This window comes from Dendrobates tinctorius, unplaced genomic scaffold (assembly GCF_039654945.1).
Source record: "Dendrobates tinctorius isolate UK_male_01 unplaced genomic scaffold, ASM3965494v1 ptg000056l, whole genome shotgun sequence".
Classification (NCBI taxonomy): Eukaryota; Metazoa; Chordata; class Amphibia; order Anura; family Dendrobatidae; genus Dendrobates; species Dendrobates tinctorius.
The window spans coordinates 16335751-16362824 of record NW_027361724.1 but is presented as its reverse complement, the minus strand read 5'-3'; the positions used below and the strand labels follow the sequence as shown (position 1 = coordinate 16362824).

At 43.7% G+C, this 27074-nt stretch overlaps 1 protein-coding gene across 5 annotated transcripts in view; it reads left to right on the top strand.

Annotated features, from left to right (window-relative positions):
* The window catches only part of PRMT2 (protein arginine methyltransferase 2), a 50129-nt gene that overhangs the window by 5705 nt on the left and 17350 nt on the right, over positions 1-27074 (top strand). For 3 of the 5 annotated variants that reach the window (XM_073577542.1, XM_073577543.1, XM_073577544.1), the window contains exons 2-7: positions 3380-3568; positions 3646-3807; positions 11708-11872; positions 12178-12353; positions 17132-17261; positions 17338-17471. In XM_073577542.1, coding sequence (XP_073433643.1) covers positions 3380-3568; positions 3646-3807; positions 11708-11872; positions 12178-12353; positions 17132-17261; positions 17338-17471 — 956 coding nt within the window. The remainder of the gene's footprint in view (positions 1-3379; positions 3569-3645; positions 3808-11707; positions 11873-12177; positions 12354-17131; positions 17262-17337; positions 17472-27074) is intronic. The other 2 variants (XM_073577545.1, XM_073577546.1) reach the window with 2 other exon arrangements.

The window sequence follows — 27074 nt, the reverse complement described above, 5'->3', positions numbered from 1 at the left end:
GACTCCGCCCACATTTTCTGGCGCTTCTCGTTCCTCATGAGAAGCGCCGATTTATTCTCGGGCCATCACTTCCTCCTTCACCGGCCACCGCACTGTCACCACATGTGTGACTACAGGCTAGGGACGCACCTTATACACAGCAGCGCGGACTACCATCTCTGGGGGCATGGACACAGGACCTGGGCAAACTGGACAACGCTTAACCCCTTCCCTGAGGTAGCCTCTAAGCAGCATTCACAGGCCAATATGTCTCAGTCAAAGGCTTCTGAGAAGGCTAATAAGACACACACAGTGGTGTATGCCTCATGCCCCACTACCATGGAGACACCGTACTGCAGTCTGTGCAGCCTGCGACCCTTCATGTGCACAGGAGCCCTCCGCTAATGCCGACCCTATTGGACCTAACCCACCCGCGTGGGCCACATCTCTGGCAGTCCATGGCTTCCCTGGCTAAAGCTAAAGAATCCTTCCGTGATTCCTCTTCAAGCCAGGGCATCAGTTTGCCTTGTGTAGAAGGCCCTTCAACCATGCGAGAGTCTTCCTCAGACAGGGGCTGGACAGCAGCAGAAGACGTGCAATCTTCTAGGAAACGTCCCCATATCTCGTCCCCCAGGCATTCCGGTGCCTTGGCGTCCACAAGCTTTGTTTCCTGCTCCCCCCTCACCAGGGGTTTGCAGCAAGCATGACTCAGAATGAGTCAGATGTGGCCATAGACCTGGACTCGCTAGAGTACCAGGAATCTCTAGATTCTCTCATTGAAGCGGTCAATAAGGCTCTGAGAGTAGACAAAGAGCCTGGAACTAGTCCGGATCACACTGTGTCCTTTAAAAGGACCAAACGTCCTCACAGGGTCTTTGCTAACCTCCCTGAGTTTATGGACATTGTTCAGAGGCATAGAAGTTGCCTGGACAAGCGATTCACAGGGCAAAAGCCGCTGGAAGCGGGGTACCCCTTTGCCCCTACCCTTAGTGGACAAAGTCCCCTGCAGTGGATCCATCCATATCACGTCTCCCTTCCAAAACTCTCTTGTCTTTGTCTGACGGCTCGTCTATTAAAAACCCTACCGATCGACAGATTGATAATCTTGCTCGGTCAGTCTTTGAAGCTGCTGGCACAGCACTCTCTTGTTTTGTCAAGTTTCGCTGACGGGTCCTTCACACCAATGTGGTCGGTGCTCATTGCAATGCTGTCATTCTGCTACCTAGAGGTGATATATGCATCACCTCTATGTAGGAGAGGAGAGCCAGCTGTGGCAGCTTCTAGCCTCCTATAGAGGCTATTGAAGCATGCCAAAAGTAAAAAAAAAAAAAAAAAAAAAGTCATTCCCCCCCCCCCTCCTTTTGCCCCAATTAAAATAAAACAATAAAAAAAAAAATCAAACATACACATACAGTTGTGGCCAAAGGTATTGACACCCCTGCAATTCTGTCAGATAATACTCAGTTTCCTCCTGAAAATGATTGCAAACACAATTTCTTTGGTATTATCTTCATTTAATTTGTCTTAAATGAAAAAACACAAAAGAGAATGAAGCAAAAAGCAAAACATTGATCATTTCACACAAAACTCCAAAAATGGGCCAGACAAAAGTATTGGCACGCTCAGCCTAATACTTGGTTGCACAACCTTTAGCCAAAATAACTGCGACCAACCGCTTCCGGTAACCATCAATGAGTTTCTTACAATGCTCTGCTGGAATTTTAGACCATTCTTCTTTGACAAACTGCTCCAGGGCCCTGATATTTGAAGGGTGCCTTCTCCAAACTGCCATTTTTAGAACTCTCCACAGGTGTTCTATGGGATTCAGGTCTGGACTTATTGCTGGCCACCTTAGAAGTCTCCAGTGCTTTCTCTCAAACCATTTTCTAGTGCTTTTTGAAGTGTGTTTTGGGTCATTGTCCTGCTGGAAGACCCATGACCTCTGAGGGAGACCCAGCTTTCTCACACTGGGCCCTACATTATGCTGCAAAATTTGTTGGTAATCTTCAGACTTCATAATGCCATGCACACGGTCAAGCAGTCCAGCGGCAGAGGCAGCAAAGCAACCCCAAAACATCAGGGAACCTCCGTCATGTTTGACTGTAGGGACCGTGTTCTTTTCTTTGCCTCTTTTTTTTTTTTCTCCTGTAAACTCTATGTTGATGCCTTTGCCCAAAAAGCTCTACTTTTGTCTCATCTGACCAGAGAACATTCTTCCAAAACGTTTTAGGCTTTTTCAGGTAAGTTTTGGCAAACTCCAGCCTGGCTTTTTTATGTCTCAGGGTAAGAAGTGGGGTCTTCCTGGGTCTCCTACCATACAGTCCCTCTTCATTCAGGCGCCGACTGATAGTACGGGTTGACACTGTTGTACCCTCGGACTGCAGGGCAGCTTGAACTTGTTTGGATGTTAGTCGAGGTTCTTTATCCACCATCCGCACAATCTTGCGTTGAAATCTCTAGTCAATTTTTCTTTTCCGTCCACATCTAGGGAGGTTAGCCACAGTGCCATGGGCTTTAAACTTCTTGATGACACTGCGCACGGTACACACAGGAACATTCAGGTCTTTGGAGATGGACTTGTAGCCTTGAGATTGCTCATGCTTCCTCACAATTTGGTTTCTCAAGTCCTCAGACAGTTCTTTGGTCTTCTTTCTTTTCTCAATGCTCAATGTGGTACACACAAGGACACAGGACAGAGCTTGCGTCAACTTTAATCCATGTCAACTGGCTGCAAGTGTGATTTAGTTATTGCCAACACCTGTTAGGTGCCACAGGTAAGTTACAGGTGCTGTTAATTACACAAATTAGAGAAGCATCACTTGATTTTTCGAACAGTGCCAATACTTTTGTCCACCCTCTTTTTTATGTTTGGTGTGGAATTTTATCCAGTTTGGCTTTAGGACAATTCTTTTTGTGTTTTTTCATTTAAGACAAATTAAATGAAGATAATAATACCAAAGAATTTGTGTTTGCAATCATTTTCAGGAAGAAACTGAGTATTATCTGACAGAATTGCAGGGGTGTCAATACTTTTGGCCACAACTGTATTTGGTATCGTCGCGTTCAGAATTGCCCGATCGATCAATAAAAAAAAAAGAAAAAAAAAAAGGGTTAACTCGATAGGTAAACGGCGTAGCGAGAAAAAAAATCAAAACGCCAGAATTTTTTTCACCTTGAGAGAGACTCCTGTCCGGCACCGAAACGCGTTGGTTAATAAAAATAAACCTTTCTACTCTCCGGATATCATCCTATCTGTGAGCGCAGCACCGCACATCGTGATATCTGCTTTGCCAGTATGCCATAAATGCTGAAGGTGGGACAACGCTAAGTATTATTACCCTCTTAATTTTTTTCTATATATCGTTTCTGTTGCTACTTTTATTTATTTTTTTTTTTGCAGCTGACTCTTACCCAGGGAGATAAGGTCTGTCTCCTTGATGCAGTGACAGCGGAGTGGTGGTGGGTTGAGCACAACGATCGCTGCGGGTATGTACCGGCTACTCATTTGCGTGCTGTGCATGATGAAGAGGATTCTGACATCGATGATCCCTGGCAGGATGAAGAATACTATGGAAGTTACAAGACTCTGGTGAGGCCTCTTCACATTTTTTCTATTCTTTCTAGACACACTGAACAGGCAAATTACTGTGCATTTTGCATCCCTAGAAACTGCACTTAGAAATGTTGTCAGATCAGCCTCGTACTGAGACCTATAGAAATGTTATAATACAAAACAGCATGGCCCTGAAGGGCAAACGGATCCTGGACCTGGGATGTGGGACTGGGATCATCAGCTGCTTCTGTGCGCAGCTGGCGGAGCCTGAGATTGTGAGTAATTTTTCTCTGTGTATGACCTGTCTGGTTATTAAACAGTTTTTTCGTCTTGTAAAGTCATGACAAGTCGCTTGGATATGCCATCACTTGTGAACGGTGATGTCGTAATTGATCGAGCCCATTGATCCTGAGACTTCGACTGCGTTCACATGTTGCGGCCACATTGCAAACATTTTTGCTGCAGTTTTGTAAAACCATGGAAAAACGTTACATTTTTGCTTCAATTGCAGCGAAGAAACAGAGCACAGGAACAATGTGTGAATGCAGATGTGCCATTGCAAGAATTGTACTCCATTCACTGACTGGAGTACATTTCTGTTGTGATTTATGACAACTTTATGGTGAATCTTCCAGCCATGTTCTGCCACACACCTTTATTAAAACTGCACATTTAAAAAAAACCAAAAAAACAAAACAAATTGGCGGCGCTGATCAGGACTGGCTCCGTATAAAGGCAGAAGACGAGAAAATGGTGCACGATGTAGAAATCACTATTTTCCTTTGCCTCTGTCCCTCATAAGTCCTTATTCCCAGTAGCCAGTAGACCCAGATCTAGTGTCATTTCTGCTGCAGCCATGTCTACCACACATGTCTCGGCGTATCGTCAGATTGTGATGTCCAGTTCTAGGAATCAGATGTAATTGTGTTGGTTTTGAACTTGATCAGTCGGTTATGCTTAAGATGAAAAGGAAGCTGGGCACTTCTGGAAAAATAGTGGCGCACAGGTAGGATAACCAAATCTGTCAACTGTAATGTAGAAACATCACTTGGAATTCGTTTAGGGGTGTTCAAAGGAAATTTATTAAGCGTAGTAAATCCAGAAAAAATAAGAGACATTTAAATCCACACATGACCTTCATCAGGATGGAGGAAAACCATGTATAGTAGCGCCAGGTGAAGGTCTGCAGTGTTCATCGCTAAGACTAGAAGACTGTGTACTACACCACCATTTTAGCACTGATTCATCAAGACTTTTTATGGTCTAAAGCAGGGTTTCCCAACTCCAGTCCTCAAGGCACACCAACAGATCATGTTTTCAGGATTTCCTTAGTATTGCTCAGGTGATAATTGCTTCACCTGTGCAATACAAAGGAAATCCTGAAAACATGATCTGTTGGTGTGCCTTGAGGACTGGAGTTGGGAAACCCTGGTCTAAAGACAGTGTTTCCTCTAGGGCTGTGGAGTCTAGGTCTGTGTCCATTTTGGTGGAGTCTGTATTAAATGGACTGACTCCAACATTATATAATAAATTGGGTTCAGTAATACAATGCAGGATGTTCTGTAAATCTTTTCATAATTTGGGAAAATTATAAAGTTCTAAAAAATGTCTGTTCTGATCCTGATTTGAGGATCTGGCAGGGTGGATTTGATTTAAATCTAACTGATTTAAATCACGATTTAAATCACTAGTCAGTAAGGCTTGATTTAAATCAGTGATTTAAATCAAAGTTTCTACCTAAACTAGTTCTTGCTACTTTAACATGCAAGTAGATGAAGATTTTTAGAATCACTTTTTATATTACTTTTTTCTCCCCAGTTTAATGGGTTAATCATTCATATTTGGACACCACTGTTCTGTTGTACTTAGGAAGGAGAAAAATAATCCTGACCTTAATAACAATTTAAATAGATTTATTCAACTGAAACAATAACAACATTACAGCATAAGTTATTTGCTTAAACAAACATCCATGTTTGTTAACTAATTTGGCTAAACAAAATATATATATATATTTTAAGAAACTTAGACTGTCAGCCCAGCCGACACATGAAAAACTTAAACACTACTGTCCCTGTTGTCCTCTGTAGCTCACTTGTCGTCATCTTCATCATCATCTTCTTCTTTGTTCCTATTCATAATCTGGAAAAGAAAAACAAGCTTTCCTGCTTTATTGGGTCCCAACCGATTTCTCAATTTAGAATGAATGAGTCCAAAGGAAGAGAATATTCTTTCAACGCCTGCAGAAGAAGCTACTGCTGTTAAAAGTGAAATCATTACTTGAACAGTCTCTAAATCCAAGCGCTTAAGTGACTTCCACCAGTTTACTGGTGTGACCTTCCTAAAAATATCTTCAGCAAACATATATTTCTTGAATCGTTCCCCCTTAGCTCTGAAGTTTATTATAGTTGGCATTAAAGATGGATGATTGCTGGATACCCATGTCATAGCTAACTCCTCTTCCTCAGCACTTAGGTTTTGACCCTGATATTGGATATTGACAATATTTGCCAAAAAATGAGCTGGAGTCAGTGCTTGTCCCATTCGTTTGTTTACTGCTTGTAATTTAATTCTGTCCATGTGTAGTTCTGTTTTTAAGTGTTCACTCAGTTCCTTCCAAATTTCAACAGCATCCGCAATAAAACAGCTATTTTTCTGTATTTTGTTTAAAGCTTGAGAGATGGGTTTCAGGAAGCTCAGCATATGTTCAACATTTCTCTTAAGCCCAATGTTGAGGATTTTGGCCGTGACAGTGCCATCTATTTTATCTCGATTTTCTTCACAAAGTGTCATCAGAATAGGCCAGTTTTTGATATACTGCTCAAAACAGTCCACCACAGAGTTCCATCTAACATCTTGTGGGAGCGTTAGCTTGGTTCCACCCATCCTTTTCAGAGCTGCTGCAGCAAAATGATTATTACGGAAGTATTTAGCAATTTCAACAACATTAGCCTTTATTTCTGGACACTTAAGTCTTTGGCTAAGAGGTGCAGCAAATAAGCACTGCAACCATATGTTATTAGCAGCTTTGTATTCCCTCCCTGCTCTTCTAAATCTCTTCTCATCTTGGATACGTTTGCAGCATTGTCAGTGACCAAACTGCGTACTAGACATTTGAATTTTTGTTCACATGTCGTTATAGCTTTTACTGCCACTTGTAAGTATTCTGCTGTGTGTGCATTTCCTGACGTATCAGTTGTTTGTGCAAGGAAGACTTTACCTTCTTCTGTTGTTATACAAGCACATACAATAGGATCATTGTGGACATTACTCCACCCATCAATACTTAGGTTAACAATTTTACCCTCCAGAGCTGTTGCACATTGCTCCATTTCTCTTGTCATACACTTGATCCAGCAGTTTCCCTGCAACATCAGCTCTGCTGGGTGGACTGTATCCTGGTCTCAGTGACTGAACCATATTAATGAAATGTGGGTTCTCAGTCAGACGGAAAGAAGAGTTTGTTGCATAAATAAACTGGGCAATTTTTTTATCAATCAACTCTTTTTCTAATCTGCTAGTTCTTATCACAAACCTATCTATGGTGGTTCCAGGAGGTAAAGGTTTTTTCTTCCTTTTGGGTGATGGTGATATGTGGCTGTGGGTGTCTGATGATGATGCTGCTGCTGCTAATGAAGCACTATCCTGGATGGATAACTCTGAAACTGTAGAACAGGATGATGGTGATCTTGGAGGTGGATAGTTTCCAGAATCCATGAATTCCCCTAAACAAAAAAAGTCAATGCTGTTATTTTATTGTTTATACAATTTCTGCTTATTGTACACAACACATCACTGCCCCTGCCCCAAAAGGAATATTTGTTTTTCTTCATAACTGTACCAAATGACAGTAACATGCAGTAATAATAAGAAATATAATTTTTCTCACACATGACAGTTCAGTCTTTAGAAATAGGATTCAATAAAAATGTTTACCAACCTGAAGATCCTGCCTGTTCAGAAGTGTTTCTTTGGTCATCTTCATCACCGCACTTCTCATGATGTTGCCTCATTCGCGCCACCAGGCCTTGCATCTCTTTGTTGCATCGTTTGCATTTTGCACGCATGCCTGCCTTACCGATAGGCGAAGGAGCTTCATTAAAATCTTCCCAAACTGGGTCTCTTTTACGGCCTGCTGCCATTATAAGGAAAGAATGTAATAAACCTCAGATCGTACACACAAACAGATCCAGACTTGTCTGTCTGTGGCTATGCTGCAGTATTGTGCTCAAAGTTTCACTTTCATTTTCTTGTCTGCTTGCCCTTCCTCCTTCTCACACTTAGATTCACATTCTTCTTGTGTTGTGCAGATCTATTCCACTCCAAACAATCAGAAACATATTGTCTAACTTCTTGGACTTGGCACTGAAGGGGTTGATTCTGTATTCATAGGTTTGTAGAACAATAGGATTAAGGTCTTTTTCTCAACTCTGTTCATGTTGTAACATTTTTGCCATGAAGAAGAGGCTGGGACCTCTGCGGAGTCAAATTCAGTTTTAAGAACTGAGTAAGTAAAGCGAGCGTCTGTGATAATATAGGAGAGAAACTGCCCACTAATCCTACAGAAATCTCTGGAAGAGCATGGCATTGTGAATGTTACACATATACAGCCTTTATTCTACGGAGTTAAACAACTCAGCTTTATCTCATGATGGAAGAACCTTTGGATGGTAAAATATTTTCCTCAAAAAGCAGTTTATTGAAAAAAAAATCCGATTTAAATCAAAAAAATCCGATTTTTTTTTTTTTTTATTTTTTAAAAAAAAAACATTGATTTTTATCCACCCTGGGATCTGGGCTGCACTTTATGTACATGTTCAGTAGTGACCGGTGCTGTGGAGTCGTAGATGAGATGAATCTGTGCTGCACTTTATGTACATGCTCAGTAGTGACCGGTGCTGTGGAGTCGTAGATGAGATGAATCTGTGCTGCACTTTATGTACATGCTCAGTAGTGACCGTTGCTGTGGGGTCGTAGTGGAGATGAATCTGTGCTGCGCTTTATGTACATGCTCAGTAGTGACCGGTGCTGTGGGGTCGTAGTGGAGATGAATCTGTGCTGCGCTTTATGTACATGCTCAGTAGTGACCGTTGCTATGGGGTCGTAGTGGAGATGAATCTGTGCTGTGCTTTATGTACATGCTCAGTAGTGACCGGTGCTGTGGGGTCGTAGATGAGATGAATCTGTGCTGCGCTTTATGTACATGCTCAGTAGTGACCGTTGCTGTGGGGTCGTAGTGGAGATGAATCTGTGCTGCGCTTTATGTACATGCTCAGTAGTGACCAGTGCTGTGGAGTCATAGATGAGATGAATCTGTGCTGCACTTTATGTACATGCTCAGTGGTGACCGGTGCTGTGGAGTCATAGATGAGATGAATCTGCTGCACTTTATGTACATGCTCAGTAGTGACCGGTGCTGTGGAGTCATAGATGAGATGAATCTGTGCTGCACTTTATGTACATGCTCAGTAGTGACCGGTGCTGTGGGGTCGTAGATGAGATGAATCTGTGCTGCACTTTATGTACATGCTCAGTAGTGACCGGTGCTGTGGGGTCGTAGATGAGATGAATCTGCTGCACTTTATGTACATGCTCAGTAGTGACCAGTGCTGTGGAGTCATAGATGAGATGAATCTGTGCTGCACTTTATGTACATGCTCAGTAGTGACCGGTGCTGTGGGGTCGTAGATGAGATGAATCTGTGCTGCACTTTATGTACATGCTCAGTAGTGACCGGGGCTGTGGGGTCGTAGTGGAGATGAATCTGTGCTGCACTTTATGTACATGCTCAGCAGTGACCAGTGCTGTGGAGTCATAGTGGAGATGAATCTGTGATGCACTTTATGCACATGCTCAGTAGTGACCAGTGCTGTGGGGTCTTTGATGAGATGAATCTGTGTGCACTTTATGTACATGCTCAGTTGTGACTGGTGCTGTGGAGTTGAGGGTCAGGTAAATTGAGGAGTTGGAGTTAGTGGTTTGGCTTACTGACTCAACAGCCCTGGTTTCCCCTCTCTTCATTGGGGGACATGGAAGACCATGAGTGAATGCTGCTGACACGAGGCAAAAAAAAGTAACTCCTCCCCAGCCTAACCTTAAAGGAACTGTCCTGTGGGAACAATTAGTGTGTATATTGAGTATATTAACGTCCTCTTGAGGATGCACTTATAGATGATAGCAGACTGGTGACACCCCACCCCCTGCAGATTTTAACCAAAATCAGGAGTGGATCTATGGCTACATTCACACATTTGTGTGTCACTGTCCAAGCAAGGACCATTTATGAGTTTCTTGACCTGAACTTGACAGCCTCGTATATGGTCACTCTACCTTTAATGTGACTCCAGTCCATGTACACCAGACAACATCTGCAAGGAGTTTGTATTTTCTCCCCGTGTTTGCTTGGGTTTCCTCCAGGTTCTCCAGTTTCTTCCCACACTCCAAAGACATACTGATGGGGAATCTATATTGTGAGCCCCATCAGGTACAGTGATGATAATGTCTGTAAAGCGCTGTGGAATTAATGGCGCTAAATAAGTGAGTTAAAATAAAGAAATATGTCACAAGGTTTTTGCTTCCTAATCGAAGAGAAGCATAAAGTGAGCTCTGGAAATCCCGGTGCCTTCCATTGATTGGCAGCTTCCTTCATACCCTGTGCATTGACAGAAAGTTGACAATCATTGGAGGGTGGCAGGGATAGACAGAGCTCATGAATATCGACAACTACGTAGCAGGAGCTCATCACCGAGAGGAATAACGGAGTTAGCAGCAAGAAGGCCAGTAATTGACCCAACGCTAGAATTTAGGGTTCTGCTCCTACTTTAGCTGCACTAACATGGGGCTTTAAACAACCAACCATAAGACCTATCAACCAGAAAAGACCAGACAGGGTATAATTAATTAATTATCTTTATTATATTGGTGGTTCCATATAAAAAAACAATTAAAAACAATGTGCACGTTGGGGGACAGTTTTACATAAATTTGTAAAATAATAAAAATTGGACCCAATTATATATACCATTTACCAATATGTATTCCTCATAAAAGTGAAGAAACTTTGCATAAAAATTATATACTGTAAGCAAAAAAGTGCATGTGCATAAATATATCAATTAAACCAATAGTAAGTTAATCACTGCCATATAAAGTCCAGTGTGCATTGTGCAAAGAAACATATGCTATCATATCATGTGAAAAAAAGCCACAGTGACTTTTTATATAAAGTGCAATACAATAGTGGAGGAATGCATAAAAATTGGTCATAGACCTTTAAGGGTCACCACGTCCCTTTAACGCGCACCCCGATGCGCGTTTCGGAATATTTCCTTCATCATTGGGTGCATAGTTCTGGTGACAGATCCGCTGTAAGATATAATTCTGGTGATAGCATGAGAGCAAAGAGCCAATGGTGTCTTAGGAAAGGTAACAAAATGTATTTATTTATAAATACTTCATAAAATTCAAATATACAAATACACGGAATACCAGTCAAAGTGCAGGAGAAAACTACCCCAAGGTGCCACAGTTGCTCTCAGAAAGATTGAAAACTGGCGCATAGTTGCTACCAGCAAGGTAAGCCAAAATAAGCCAGAGCAGTCAGTGTTAGGTAAAGGAAAAAATCACAGTGAGAGTAGAGCTGAACACACCGGGCGTTCAGTAGCTTCAGGTGAGTCAAGCGCTCAGTAGACCATAAGGCAAAAATGTCAGGCTTACCAGAGAGAGACAGCGGACACCAGGAGGAGTGCGTTCATCTCCACTCTCACTGTGATTTTTCCTTTACCTAACACTGACTGCTCTGGCTTACCTTGCTTGTAGCAACTATGCGCCAGTTTTTCAATTTTTTTGAGAGCAACTGTGGCACCTTGGGGTAGTTTCCTCCTCTGCACTTTGACTGACTGGTATCTGTGTATTATTTGTATATTTGAATTTTATGAAGTATTTATAAATAAATTTTGTTACCTTTTCTAAGACACCATTGGCTCTTTGTTCTCATGCTATCATCTGCTTTTGAGCTGGTGCTTTTTCTCTCTTGGGTTTCTGCCGAGTCTTGGCTATCCGAGTGATGTATTGGGAATTTTGTGTGATAACTTTTGCCTGCCAGAATTATATCTTAAGTCGTCTAGTGTGGCCTTTTTTGTTCTGTCCGTGACCACAGCAGTCTGTCGCCCACAGGTGTATGCAGTAGAAGCAAGTGAGATCGCGGAGCAGACGGCCAAATTGGTAGATGAAAATGGATACTCGAACATCATCCAGGTTCAGGGTCACAGGGCAGAAGAATTGCAGTTGCCTACTAAGGTTGACGTCCTTGTGTCTGAATGGATGGGAACTTGTCTGCTGGTATGGCTTAAAGCTTATTCTTTTTTTTTTTTTTTTTTTTGCATCTGCATTTTAGTTCTCCGCTCAAATATATATATATATATAATTTTTTTTTAAACCTTACATTTCTAATACATTCTCATGCTTGTCCAAGACGTTGTGTGGTAATATGGCAGCCTCTTAACTTGTCAAATCAGGTCCGGGAAAGTAAAATATAGGTTCCAAAGTGCACATAATGCTGTCTGCAGTGGTCACATAAATGCTGTTGAGGTTATGCACTATTCTCCTCTTACCCGGAGCCCTAATTCCAAGTTTTCCTTCTGCAGTTTGAATTCATGTTGGAGTCGGTTCTCTTGGCTCGTGATCTATGGCTGGAGGAAGATGGAGTGATGTGGCCCAGCTCTGCTCGGGTCCACCTAGTGCCGTGCAGTGCGGACAAAGAATATGAAGCAAGAGTCCTTTTTTGGGATTCTCCTTATGGCCTGGATTTCAGTGTCTTGAAGTAAGTGTCATAGTAACATCTACATAGATAAATAAAAAACCCCAGGAAGAATGAATTACAATGAAGTACTGGTACAATATGCAAAGAATCACAATATTCATACAGCTTAAAAACTGTTAGTGTCAGCTCTGGTTCTAAAGAATATTGCTTTAGCTCAGCAATGTACTGTAAATCTATAGCGTTAAAACTCCTTAACTATCGCCCATAGACTATAAACATTGGAACAGTCCACATTATATTCTGCAGTGGCGTTCTAAAACATCACTACATTGAATGGCAGCTGCACAAGATCCTGCAGCTGCGGGGAGCTGGATGTCAGGCACAGCTGGCCTCCACATAGAGAAGGCAGATATGGTTTATTACAGTCTCTGCCTTCCTGATCGCTGTGTATATAGTGCAGCTAGTGCTGACAGCGCTTTCTCCTCATGACAGAATGACCAGTGGGTTTAGGGAGGAGGGCTAGTTAACGCTATGAGCCAAGAGGTTGAATTTGTTCTGCAACTGGGGCTAATATTCCAGCCCCAGTTACAGGAGAAATCAGAGTTTTTGTTTTTTATTGTTGAAATGCACACCCCAGTGGTCTTTTATGGAGCAGGTACAATGGGTAAAAAATAAAATAAGACCCCAGTGGTCTTTTATGGAGCAGGTACAATGGGTAAAAAATAAAATAAGACCCCAGTGGTCTTTTATGGAGCAGGTACAATGGGTAAAAAATAAAATAAAACTGCTGCCAATTCAAAGCACCAGAAAAGTGTCCAGAAAGGGGAATACGGTACATTTTAAAATTATTTATGTGGTCTGATCAGGAACGGAGGTTAGTGGCCTGGTCTTGAATGGGTTAAAAAGTTATTCCCCGTCTTCATATATGGATATTGTTGACAGTGCTTGTAAAAACAAGCACTTTTGCAACTTACTGTTTACAAAAATTTGCAGCCATTCTTGAGATGGTAACACTTTGATTTACCTTATATACTTGAGCATAAGCCGACCCCCCCTAATTTTGCCACAAAAAAACTGGGAAAACTTATTGACTCGCGTACAAGCCTAGGGTGGAAAATGCAGCAGCTACTGGTAAAGTTCAAAACTAAAAATAGATACCAGTAAAGTAAATGAGACATCAGTAGGTTAAATGTTTTTGAATATCCATTTTGAATCAGGAGCTCCATACAGTTCATGATGGCCCCATAAGATGCTCCATAGAATAAATATGGCTCATATGCTGCTCCATAAAGGTTATGGCTAGAGTTGAGCGACTTTGGTCGGATCGGGTTTCATGAAACAAAATTTGTTTCAGATGAAACTGGTCCGACTAGGGCAAAAAAAAGTCGGAGTTTCGTCCGAAACCCGACCCCAATGCAAGTCAATGGGGAATAAAAGTCGGCATTGAGCAGATGACATTAATCCACTCAATGCCGACTTTTATATCCCAATGACTTGCATTGGGGTCGGGTTTCGGACGAAACTGACTCTTTTTTTGCCCTAGTCGGACCAGTTTCATCTGAAACAAATTTTGTTTCATGAAATCCGATCCGACCAAAGTCGCTCAACTCTAGTTATGGCCTCATAAGATGCTCCATAAAGGTTATGGCCCCATATGCTGCTGCTGCGAATTAAAGAAAAAAAAAAAGATATAATCTCCTCTCGTCGCTGGGAGCCAGGTGCCAGTGTCCTGAGAAGGCGGGGACACTGGCACGCTATGGGGGCCAGGTGCCGGTGTCTCCGCTGGCTCAGGACCCTGGCACCTGCTCTATTCACCTGTCCCTGTTCTACCGCTGCGCGCCGCTCTGTCTTCCTGGTCCTCAGTCACTGACTGTTCAGGCAGAGGGCGCGCACTAACCACGTCATCGCGCCCTCTGACCTGAACGTCACAGACAGAGGACACGGGAGACAGAGCGGAGCGTGGCGGTGGAACGGGGACATGTGAATATCACATATACTTACCCCCTCCTGGCGTGGTCTCTGGCAGCTCTTCCTTCAGCGGTCATGTGGTACCACTCATTAAAGTCATGAATATGCGCATATTCATGACTTTAATGAGCGGTACCACATGACCCTTAAAACAGGCTGCAGAGACCGTGCCAGGAGGGGTTGAATATGATCTGACACCGCCGCTCCCCCTCCGATATGACTCGAGTATAAGCCGAGAGGGGCACTCTCAGCCTTAAAAAAAAAAAAAAAAAAAAAAAAAAAAAAAAAAAGGGCTGACAATCTCTGTTTATTCTCGAGTATATACGGTATTTACATTTCATTGCCTAGGAGACCGACCACTGCCACAGTCTACCTTGTGAGCACTATACTGAAGCTGGCCGGGATTAAGAGATAATGATGCTCTCCAGTAATTCTGGCCAGTTTCAAAATTTTCTTCAGATAAGTAAAAAAAAAAAGAGAGCTTGTAAGCACTGTGCATGTTCTGCTGTCTAGCAGAGGTGGTCAGTCTCCAAGGTAACGAGATGTAAATAAAAGTATTACTATCTTAAGCACTATCCAACATCACTGATTTATGAAGATGAAAAATCCATTAAGAGTATCTGTCACTAGGTGTTTGCATCGTTCCAAGAGCAGCATAAATTAGAGGCAGAAACACCGATTCTAATGCTGGGTCAGTTATTAGGCTTCTTGTTGTAGTTTTGAGAAACTGTTTTATATGCTGCAGCTCTGCTGGTCCTCTTAGTGATTAGTTTCTACTATCTAGTCCTCGAAATTTATGAGCTCTGGCTAGCCCCGGTCCTCACCATTGTTTGTCCTATTTCTGCCTATGCACAGTGTAGGCATAAAGCAATCAATCAATGACATGGGTGGGATTAGTCAGAGTTTTTCACTTAGTGGACTAGCAGAGAAAACTGATTTTTATCAAAACTATAGCAAGAAGCCTGGTAAATGATTTGCTGCTGGAGTCAGGGTCTCTGCCCCAGTTTAAAGCTGCTCTCAGATTGGAAACCATAAGTCTGGTGACAGATTCCTTCTAAACTTAACGTATTGACAAAAAATGACCCGCAGGCGTCTAACGTCATGTGCACATAGCTTAAAACCATTTTTTCCACTGTTTGCAAAAAAGAAAAAAAAAACCCAAACAGGCCTTCACTGTTGGACGTTTGCATACTACAGGATGATTATCCTGTTTACAATCTAAAATCCAGGCTTTCTATAGGTAAAGTCACTAAAGCTATAGGAGGACAACTACATAATTCCAAATATAAAACATTACAGAGAGGACCAAATGGCCTCTTGGAGGCAATTCAGTAGAGCAGCGTTCCCCAATTAGTAGGTTTTGGCAATTCCAGATACTATAACTAGTAGCACCTTAGAGGTCACAACATTAACTAGAACTTGGTAAAAACCATTCATCAGAAGAGTAAACAGTGCGGCACCAACCACTGTGCTTCCTAGGACTTTTGGGTATTGCAGATCCAGGTCGTCATTAGCTAAATGTTTGTCTCAGTAGCAGGACCCAGCGACAGTCGTTGATTTCCTTATGACCTTGTCATTCATTTTAGCACATAGGATGGTTCATTTTTAGAGTTCAAATGTGTCTTCTGTACTCTGGTAACATTACAAAATGGTAAAAAAATATAGTTACGGTAATCCTTTGTATTTGAACATATTTGGATGAAAACTCAGAACCAAAACAAAATACAATGCACACACTTAAAAAGTTGTAAAAAATTAACTAATCCGTATTAGGTCTATGTATTCCTTTTTTATAGTGAAATAGCCCCTATCACCTACTAGTCTGACCTTCAGCTGAAGTTTTAAAGGGGGATCTCTTAGCAGGATTTTTGCCACTCAAAGAATGTATATGCCCATATTCAAAGACAAGTCCAGCCATACTGTTCTATATCCAGCCCATTCCTGAGAAGGCAGCGGTTAAATGAATATGTAAATGAGGCTAAAGTGCTTTCGGTGCATGGAAGCTCTTCCCGAGCCTGTCACTCCAGCACCAACTTTTTCTGATTGACTGACAGCTTCTTTACATGAAATCACACATCAAAGATTGTGTCAGATAAGCAGGAGACGGCGGCACGGGGCGGAGAATAGAATCGCAGTGACAGAGGCAGTGGAAGAGCTTCCACGTGCCGAGAGCACTTCAGCCTCAATTACATATTCATTTATGGGGATGAAGGATCGGAGCGGTGATGTAATAACGGTATTGATGGATTGGTGTTTACAAGAGCTACATGCACATATAAATATGAAATCCTGCGAACAAATTCTCTCAAATACTTCAATACAATTTTTAGGAAGATCTGACAAGAGGAAGTTAGGCTGTGTGCACACGCTGTGGATTTTGCTGCGGTTCCGCAGCGGTTTTGGCCGCTGCGAACCCGCAGCAGTTTTTGCTGCGATGTACAGTACCATGATTCCCTATGGGAATCAAAAACCGCAGTGCAGACGGTGCGGATTATCTGCGGTTTTCAATCCGCAGAAAGAATTGACATGTCAATTCTTTCTGTGGATTCTGCTGCGGTTTGCCATCTCCTCCATTGAGGAGATGAAAAACCGCAGGGCAAAACCGCAGAGTAAACCGCAGGTATTTTGACCTGCGGATTTTACAAAATCCGCGCGGATGAATCCGCAGCGTGTGCACACAGCCTAAGAGTCCAATACTTGGCCTAGGGTCTAGTGTGAAACTTGCAACTTGTATTTTTTTTTCCCTATCACCAGATTTATAAAAAAAAAATTCACATAAAATCCTGCTTTAAACAATAGTCAAAATTAAATTATTGTCCGAAAATGAGCTAAGAAAGCATGGTTGCTGATGGATCTGCCTTCCACCACAGGCCTATCGCCATTCAAGAGTTTTTTTCCAGACCAAAACCTGACTATGTGTTAAAACCAGAGGATTGTCTGTCTCAGCCTTGCACCTTGCTAGATGTGAATATGAAGACACTAAGTGTTGAAGATCTAGAGGTGAAGGTCACTTTTTCATTTGGCTCTTTTTGTTTAGAGGTTACTTTGAGTGAAGAACCTTTTGTTTGTTCTTTAGAGTATGAGCGGCGAGTTTCATTTCCATGTGGATCGTGACGGCACGTTTCATGGCTTCACTGCATGGTTCAGTGTCCAGTTCAAGAATATTGATAACCAGGAGCAGGTGGAGTTGGATACTGGACCTTTCAAGAAGTACGTAAGATATTACATTTATATAAAAGTCCTTAACTGCAGACATGGCATAGAGTGGCCATTCAGAAGCCGGTCAGACTGGTTGGATAAACATCTACCCGATGGGCCAAGTCATAATGTTGTAACTTAGTTTTCTCAAACTTGCTAAAAGCCAGTACTGAACCCTGGTACCACATTTTTCAGACTATATGATGCATCCAGGTTTAGGCGACGTCCCTGCTCATCTGAAGAAATGGAGAGGTTAATGTCTCTAACGTTGGTGTCACGTTCCTTGGTATTCACAAGCATTGATTTTTGCTCCATCACGGCAGCTTCTTGTGATTTGGCTGCACAAAGCATCATATCAAATGTATTTTTGAGAAGATGATTTTTTACAATGGCTGCTGGTGCAATATATACCCTGAAACTAGTTCTACACAACACTATAGTCATATCGCTGTTGAAGCCATGTTTGGCTGAGAAACGTTGCTGCTGTATACACCTTTTGATAGAAGCTTTTATCTTGTTCTGAGCAAAGACTAAAAAAAAATGCCTGAAGCCTGAATTTGCCAAATAGATATAAGCATGTACGCTCAATTTGGCTGAGTGTGCATTTTTATTGGAGCAACTGAATACCAGACAAGTCTTGAAATCCCATATAGCAATCTTTTCAGACATTTACTGGTGGTGGAGGAATGAAGCTCAAATACAGATTGGGTTGTCGGTGTGTCCAAAAACTTAAAAAATGTTAAGTTAATAAAATTGCTTTTTCTCCTACGCCTCATTGGGGGTCACAGAGACAGTGGGTGTTATGCTGCTGGCCACTAGGAGGACACTAAGTAAACCAGAAAAAAGTTAGCTCCTCCCCTGCAGTATACACCCTCTCGCTGGCTGAGATTTCTCCAGTTCTTTGCATAGTGTCTGTAGGAGGCACTTGGGTCTGGTTTCAGACCCCACCGTTTTTATTTTATTTTCGAATTCTCTGTAAATTTTTATTTCTTAATTAACGGAGGGAAGGGGGCGACAGTTCCTTTATACGGCCCGCTCTCCCCCGAACCAACAACAGGCAAGCACGCAGAGTATACCTCCCCGTACACTTTCCTGCGACGAATGGGGCTGATTCCGCTGATGATGGTTCCCTTACGGTTGGTACTCCACGGATACGAGGGCCAGCGCAACAGGATGTAGCACAGGAGTGCAAGGAGAAGGACTTGAGCAGCGCTTTTTCGGATGCCCTGAATCAGCCCCAGTGCTTTCCATCCCCCTACTACAGGGTGGATCGATTGAGCATACCCCTTTAAGACCTCCTCCAGCTCTGCTATATCGCCCGGAAGATGAAACACACACCTGCAGCTGGAAGACCTCTGACAGTGACGACCTGCCTGAGCACAGGAGTGGAAGTATGGGGTCGGGTCCTGCCCCCTGAGAGAAGCGCTGACTTAACGTCAGCGGCGGTGCCCCAGCACCCCATTGCGCCCCCCCTCTCGGGTAGGCCAAAAATTTAGTCTCCAGCTTTTCCGGCCTACTAGGCCACAATTTGAATAGCGCCGCCCGCGCTAACGTCGCCGCCCCCTCCTCTTGGCGCCTCTCATTACTTACGAGGCGCGCAATTCTAATCTCGGGGGCCATGTCTTCAGCTGCCGTTAACCCTTTCATGAGCGCTATGCCTGCTCTGGACAGCCGGATACCGGGTGACACCACAGGGCCACCGTTTTTCCTCCTGGGGACACAGCACAGGACCGTGGGTAAGCTGCATCTACCTTTAAATTAAAGCTTAACCCCTTCCCGGCACATTCCCTATAGCTGCAGACAGACTGTCATTAACACTTTAGGAGCTCTATGCCTCATTCTAAGGAGGCTAAACGGGCTGTTAAGAAGCAAACTGCGCTTTTTACCGTGTGTACTACTTGCACGTCTGCCTTACCCAGTGCACAGACTAATCCGTTATGCACGGACTGCGACCCGGACTGCGCCCAGACCTGCACTCCAATGTCCCGCCGCTGCTGACTGGCCTCCTGCGTTTAGTACCCCTGAGTGGCTGCGTCTCTGACCCAGGCTATATTCTCCCTCCGGGAGGACTCTTTAAGCCATAAAGCGTCCTTAACCCCAGAGGAAGGCTCTGGTGTCGGCCGGGAACCGTCCACCAGCAGAGGCCATACTCGTCCAAGGGATGGTCAGGTCTCTAGAAAGCTGACCCATGACGCATCCCCTAGTCACTTTCGCGTCTCAGCATCGGTGACTCCCGTCTCTCGCTCCCCCTCTCCTGAGGTTCACAGCGAGCACGACTCTGAATTCGAATATGACACGTCAGCCCCTCAGATCCCCCAACTGATCAAGAGTCGCTTGATTCTCTTATAGAATCAGTCAACAGGATTCTGAGGTTGGATGAGGAAAATATTCTCGCTCCAGCACACCCTAGCTCATTTAAGAAATCCTTGCGTGTGCGCAGGTTATTTACCAGCCGACCAGAAACCTAGGGATCGGCCACATAAGTGGTTCACAGGGCAAAAGTCTACTCAGGCTAAATACCCTTTTCATCCAGACCTAATGTAGGATTGGTTACAGTCCCCTCCGGTGGACCCTCCTGTATCGCGTCTTGCTTCTAAAACGTTCCTGTCTGTTTCTCAGGGTTCCTCAGTCAGAAACCCCTCCGATCGTCAGATTGACTACCTTGCCCGTTCTGTTTTCGAAGCTTCAGGAGCAGCGCTTTTTCCATCTTTCGCGGCAATTTGGGTCATTAACCCCTTCCTGACATGAGACGTACTATCCCGTCCACGGTACCCGGGCCCGTATGACCGGGGACGGGATAGTACGTCTACCGCGATCAGCGGCGCCCACGTGGTGAGCGCCGCTGATCGCGGCCGGGTGTCAGCTGATTATCACAGCTGACACCCGGCACTATGTGTCAGGGGCGGTCACGGACCGCCCCCGACACATTAACCCCTTGCACACCGCGATCAAACGCGATCGCGGTGTACCGGGAGTTAAAGGGAAGCATCGGCAGGGAGGGGGCTCCCTCCGTGCTTCCCTGAGCCCCCCACGGCAGCGCAATGTGCAGCGCTGCTGCGGGGGACTCCTATCCTCCAGGCCCCCGAATCCAAGATGGCGACGGGGGCCTTCGGGGGCCTGGGGAAGCTGGCTTCCTCAGTGCCTGCAAAGCGCAGGCATGAGGAAGCCTTGTGCACTGCCTGTGACAGATTGCTGATCTGTCACAGTGATCTGTGATGTGACAGATCAGCGATCTGTCACAGGACAGTGATGTCCCACCTGGGACTATGTAATAAAGTAAAAAAAAATTTAAAAAAAAGTGTAAAAATAAATTAAAAAAAATCGCCAAATAAATTAGTAAAAAAAAAAAAAAATATTCCCCAATAAATTCATTTTTTTAAAATAATAAAAAAAAAAAACAATAAATGTACACATATTAGGTATCGCCGCGTCCGTAACGACCTGCCCTATAAAACTGTCCCATTAGTTAACCCCTTTAGCGAACCCCTTAAAAAATAAAAATAAAAAACGAAGCAAAAAATAATGATTTATTATCATACCGCCAAACAAAAAGTGCAATAACGCGAGATCAAAAAGACGCATATAAATATCCATGGTACCGCTGAAAACGTCATCTTGTCCCGCAAAAAACAAGCCGCCACACAGCATCATCAGCAAAAAAATAAAAAAGTTATAACTCGCAGAATAAAGCGATGCAAAAATAATTATTTTTTATATAAAATAGTTTTCATTGCATAAAACCGACAAAAACATTAAAAAATGACCTAAATGAGGTATCGCTGTAACCGTACTGACCCGAAGAATAAAAGCGCTTTATCAATTTTACCGCACGCGGAACGGTGTAAACGCACCCCCCCCAAAAGAAATTCATGAAACGCTGGTTTTTGTTCATTCTGCGTCCCAAAAATCGGAATAAAAAGCGATCAAAAAATTTCACGTGCCCGAAAATGGTACCAATAAAAACGTCAACTCGTCCCGCAAAAAATAAGACCTCACATGACTCGGTGGGTCAAAATACGGAAAAATTATAGCTCTCAATATGTGGTGATGCAAAAACTATTTTTACAATAAAAAGCGTCTTTTAGCGTGCGACAGCCGCCAAACATAAAAACCGCCATAAATAGTAAATCAAACCCCCCGTTATCACCCCTTTAGTTAGGGAAAAATAATAAAATAAAAAAAATGTATTTATTTCCATTTTTCCATTAGGGTTAGGGCTAGGGTTAGGGCTAGGGGTGTGTTGGGGTAGGGTTAGGGCTAGGGTTAGGGTTAGGGCTAGGGTTAGGGCTAGGGCTAGGGCTAGGGTTAGGGCTAGGGCTAGGGTTAGGGCTAGGGCTAGGGTTAGGGCTAGGGTTAGGGCTAGGGTTAGGGGCGTGTTGGGGTTCGGGTTGGAGTTAGAATTGGGGGTTTCCACTGTTTGGGCACATCAGGGGCTCTCCAAATGCAACATGGCGTCTGATCTCAATTCCAGCCAATTCTGAGTTGAAAAAGTCAAATGGTGCTCCTTCCCTTCCAAGCTCTGCTATGCGCCCAAACAGTGTTTTACCCCCTCATGTAGGGTATCAGCCTACTCAGGACAAATTGCAAAACAATTTTTGGGGTCCAATTTCTCCTGTTACCCTTAGGAAAATAAAAAATTGGGGGCAAAAATATCATTTTTGTGGAAAAAAAATGATTTTTTTATTTTCACGTCCGAGTGTTATAAACTTCTGTGAAGCACTTGGGGGTTCAAAGTGCTCACCACACATCTAGATAAGTTCCGTGGGGGGTCTAGTGTCCAAAATGGGGTCACTTGTGGGGAGTTTCAATAGTTTAGGTACATCAGGGGCTCTCCAAACGCACATGACAACCGCAGACCATTCCATCAAAGTCTGCGTTCCAAAACGTCACTGCTTCCCTTCCGAGCCCCGACGTGTGTCCATACAGTAGTTTTCTCCCACATATGGGGTGTCAGCGTACTCAGGACAAATTGGACAACAACTTTTGGGGTCCAATTTCTCCTGGTACCCTTGGGAAAATAAAAAAAATGGTGACTAAAAGATCATGTTTGTGGAAAAAATACGAATTTTTTATTTTCACGCCCGGGCGTTGTAAACTTCTGTGAAGCACTGGGGGGGTCAAAGTGCTCACCACACATCTAGATAAGTTCCTTGGGGGGTCTAGTTTACAAAATGGTGTCATTTGTGGGGGGTTTCCACTGTTTAGGTACATTAGGGGCTCTCCAAAGGCAACATGACACCCGCAGACCATTCCATCAAAGTCTGCATTCCAAAACGTCACTACTTCCCTTCCGAGCCCTGACGTGTGCCCATACAGTAGTTTTCTCCCACATATGGGGTAGCAGCGTACTCAGGACAAATTGGAAAACAACTTTTGGGGTCCAATTTCTCCTGGTACCCTTGGGAAAATAAAAAAATGGTGACTAAAAGATCATGTTTGTGGAAAAAATACGAATTTTTTATTTTCACGCCCGGGCGTTGTAAACTTCTGTGAAGCACTGGGGGGGTCAAAGTGCTCACCACACATCTAGATAAGTTCCTTGGGGGGTCTAGTTTACAAAATGGTGTCATTTGTGGGGGGTTTCCACTGTTTAGGTACATTAGGGGCTCTCCAAAGGCAATATCACACCCGCAGACCATTCCATCAAAGTCTGCATTCCAAAACGTCACTACTTCCCTTCCGAGCCCCGACGTGTGCCCATACAGTAGTTTTCTCCCACATATGGGGTATCAGCATACTCAGGACAAATTGGACAACAACTTTTGGGGTCCAATTTCTCCTGGTACCCTTGGGAAAATAAAAAAATGGTGACTAAAAGATCATGTTTGTGGAAAAAATACGAATTTTTTATTTTCACGCCCGGGCGTTGTAAACTTCTGTGAAGCACTGGGGGGGTCAAAGTGCTCACCACACATCTAGATAAGTTCCATGGGGGGTCTAGTTTCCAAAATGGTGTCATTTGTGGGGGGTTCCACTGTTTTGGTACATCAGGAGTTTTCCAAACGCGACATGGTGTCCGATCTCAATTCCAGCCAAAAACGTCAAATGGCGCTGCTTCCCTTCCGAGCTCTGCCATGCCCCCAAATAGTGGTTTACCCCCACATGTGGGGTATCAGCGTACTCAGGACAAATTGCACAATAACTTTTAGGGTCCTGTTACCCTTGGAAAAATAAGAATTGAGGGTGAAAAGATCATTTTTGTGGAAAAAATATGATTTTTTAATTGTATGGCTTTATGTTATAAACTTCTGTGAAGCCCATGGGGGTTCAAAGTTCTCACCACACATCTAGATAAGTTCCTTAGGGTGTCTAGTTTCCAAAATGGTGTCATTTGTGGGGGTTTCCACTGTTTTGGTACATCAGGGGTTTTCCAAACGCGACATGGTGTCCGATCTCAATTCCAGCCAAAAACGTCAAATGGCGCTGCTTCCCTTCCGAGCTCTGCCATGCGCCCAAATAGTGGTTTACCCCCACATGTGGGGTATCAGCGTACTCAGGACAAATTGCACAATAACTTTTAGGGTCCTGTTACCCTTGGAAAAATAAGAATTGAGGGTGAAAAGATCATTTTTGTTTAAAAAATATGATTTTTTAATTGTATGGCTTTATGTTATAAACTTCTGTGAAGCCCATGGGGGTTCAAAGTTCTCACCACACATCTAGATAAGTTCCTTAGGGGGTCTAGTTTCCAAAATGGTGTCATTTGTGGGGGGTTTCCACTGTTTTGGTACATCAGGGGTTTTCCAAACGCGACATGGTGTCCGATCTCAATTCCAGCCAAAAACGTCAAATGGCGCTGCTTCCCTTCCGAGCTCTGCCATGCGCCCAAATAGTGGTTTACCCCCACATGTGGGGTATCAGCGTACTCAGGACAAATTGCACAATAACTTTTAGGGTCCTGTTACCCTTGGGAAAATAAAAATTGGGGTGAAAAGATCATTTTTGTGGAAAAAATATGATTTTTTAATTGTACCGCTGTACGTTATAAACTTCTGTAAAGCCCTTGTGGGTTCAAAGTTCTCACCACATATCTAGATAAGTTCCTTGGGGGGTCTAGTTTCCAAAATGGGGTCACTTGTAGGGGGTTTCCACTGTTTAGGTACATCAGGGACTCTCCAAACGTGACATGGCGTCCAATCTGAATTCCAGCCAATTTTGCATTGAAAAAGTCAAACGGCGCTCCTTCCATTCTGAGCTCTGCCATGCGCCGAAACAGTCGTTCCCCCCCACATATCAGGTATCTGCGTACTCAGGACAAATTGCACAATAACTTTTGCAGTTCAATTTCTCCTGTTACCCTTGGTAAAATAAAAAAAATTGAACCTGAAGTATTTTTTTTATGAAAAAAAGTTAGATGTTCATTTTTTTTTAAATATTCAAAAAAATTCCTGTGACGCACCTAAAGGGTTAATAAACTTCTTGAATGTGGTTTTGAGCACCTTAAGGGGTGCAGTTTTTAGAATGGTGTCACTTTTGTGTATTTTCTATCATATAGACCCCTCAAAGTGGCTTCAAATGTGATGTGGTCCTAAAAATAAAATGGTGTTGTAAAAATGAGAAATCGCTGGTCAACTTTTAACCCTTATAACTTCCTAACAAAAAAAAATTTTGGTTCCAAAATTGTGCTGATGTAAAGTAAACATGTGGGAAATGTTAGTTATCAAGTTTTTTGTGTGCCTTATCTCTGTGATTTAAGGGCATAAAAATTCAAAGTTGGAAAATTGCGAAATTTTCAAAATTTTCGCCAAATTTCCGTTTTTCTCACAAATAAACGCAAGTTATTTGAATGAAATTTTACCACTAACATGAAGTACAATATGTCACGAGAAAACAATGTCAGAATCACCGGGATCCATGGAAGCGTTCGAGAGTTATGACCTCATAAAGGTACAGTGGTCAGAATTGTAAAAATTGGCCCGGTCATGAACGTGCAAACCACCCTTGGGGGTGAAGGGGTTAAGGAAATGGCCGCTTGGGCAGAAGTTTTGATTACTTCCTTCCAGGGCACCAATCTTCCTCCGAAGTAACCACTGTCGCCAGGTAGATAATTCACGCAGCGGACTTTGTAGTAGACTATTCTTTTGATGCCGCCAATTGCGCGGCTCAAACTGCCGCTAATGCGATCTACATTAGAAGAGCCCTATGGCTCCGCGGCTGGCGGGCGCCACACCTAAAAGATCGTTCACTTATCTCCCCTTTCAAATGGGTCGTCTTTTTGGAGAGAAACTGGACCAGCTCATTTCTGATACTACCGGGGGAAAAAGTAAATTCCTTCCTCAACAATAGGGGCTGTTCGGCCGTTTCACAACCAACAGCCGACGCGTTTTCGATCTCGCAACAATTCCGGTTGGTCCTCCTCTACCTTCTCTTCCGGATGAGGTTGGTCCCTGCACGGAGACAGAGGCTCCCAGGTCTCATACAGACCTAGCTGCTCTTGGAGACCCAGGCCTAGGGCTTCTGGATCTAGGGGAGCCAGATCTCATAGATCTACCGACAAGTGGGTCAGGGAGCTGATGTCCTCCGGATACGAGAGAGAGAATTTTCTTCTCCCCCTCTAATTCGTTTTTTTCCTTTCCTCTCCTCCCAAGAAAAAGTCAAGAGCCTTCCTTCGGGCTGTTCAGGCTCTGCTAAGGGACAGAGTCATCATTTCGGTCCCTCATCACGAAAGGTATACGGGATTTTATTCAAACCTTTTGATGGTCCCAAAAAAAGGATGGGACGATGCATCCCATTCTGAATCTCAAACTGTTAAATCAGTTTGTCAAGGTACAGCGATTCCGAATGGAATCTCTCCGATCAGTTGTCGCTTCCATGGAAAAAGGAGAGTTCCTAGCATCCATCAACATCAAGGACGCTTACCTTCACATTACGATGTGCCCGTCCCACCAGCAGTTCCTGCGTTTAGCAATTCACGAGGAACACTTCCAGTTCGTTGCCTTGTCCTTCGGACTCGCCACCGCCCCCAGGGTCTGTACCAAGGTCATGGTGACTGTAATGGCCATTCTCCACTCTCGGGGAGTGGTGGTGTTACCGTATCTTGACGACCTGTTCATCAAGGGTCCGTCCCTTCCAGCCTGCGAGGAATCCATGGATAACAGTAAATACGCTTTCTCGCCTGGGGTGGAAGATAAACTTCGAAAAGTCTTTCCCAAAACCGGCTCGGCAGATTTCCCTTTTAGGGATTATCTTGGACACTTCCCACGGGTTGGTCATTCTCCCTCAAGGAGCGACCCAAGCCTTACAACAGGCACCGTGGACTCTTTCCCGACCGGTTTTCTCACTCCATTCGTTTCAGCATGAGAGTTCTCGGAAAGTTGGTGGCAGCGATGGAAGCAGTTCCATTTACACAGTTCCACCTCCGTCCCTTACAGCACACGTTGCTATTAGCTTGGGACAAGAACCCGTTGGATTCCTCTGTCCCTGCAGGTCAAGCAAGCCCTCAGGTGGTGGACACAGAGGTCCTCCCTGAATCAAGGGAGGTCTTTTCTCCCAGTAATATGGTTGGTAGTAACCACCGACGCAAGTCTACTCTGCTGTGGTGCAGTCTTTCGTCGCCACACGGCACAGGGTCATTGGTCAGCCCGAGAGTCACGTCTCCCCATCAACAATTTGGAG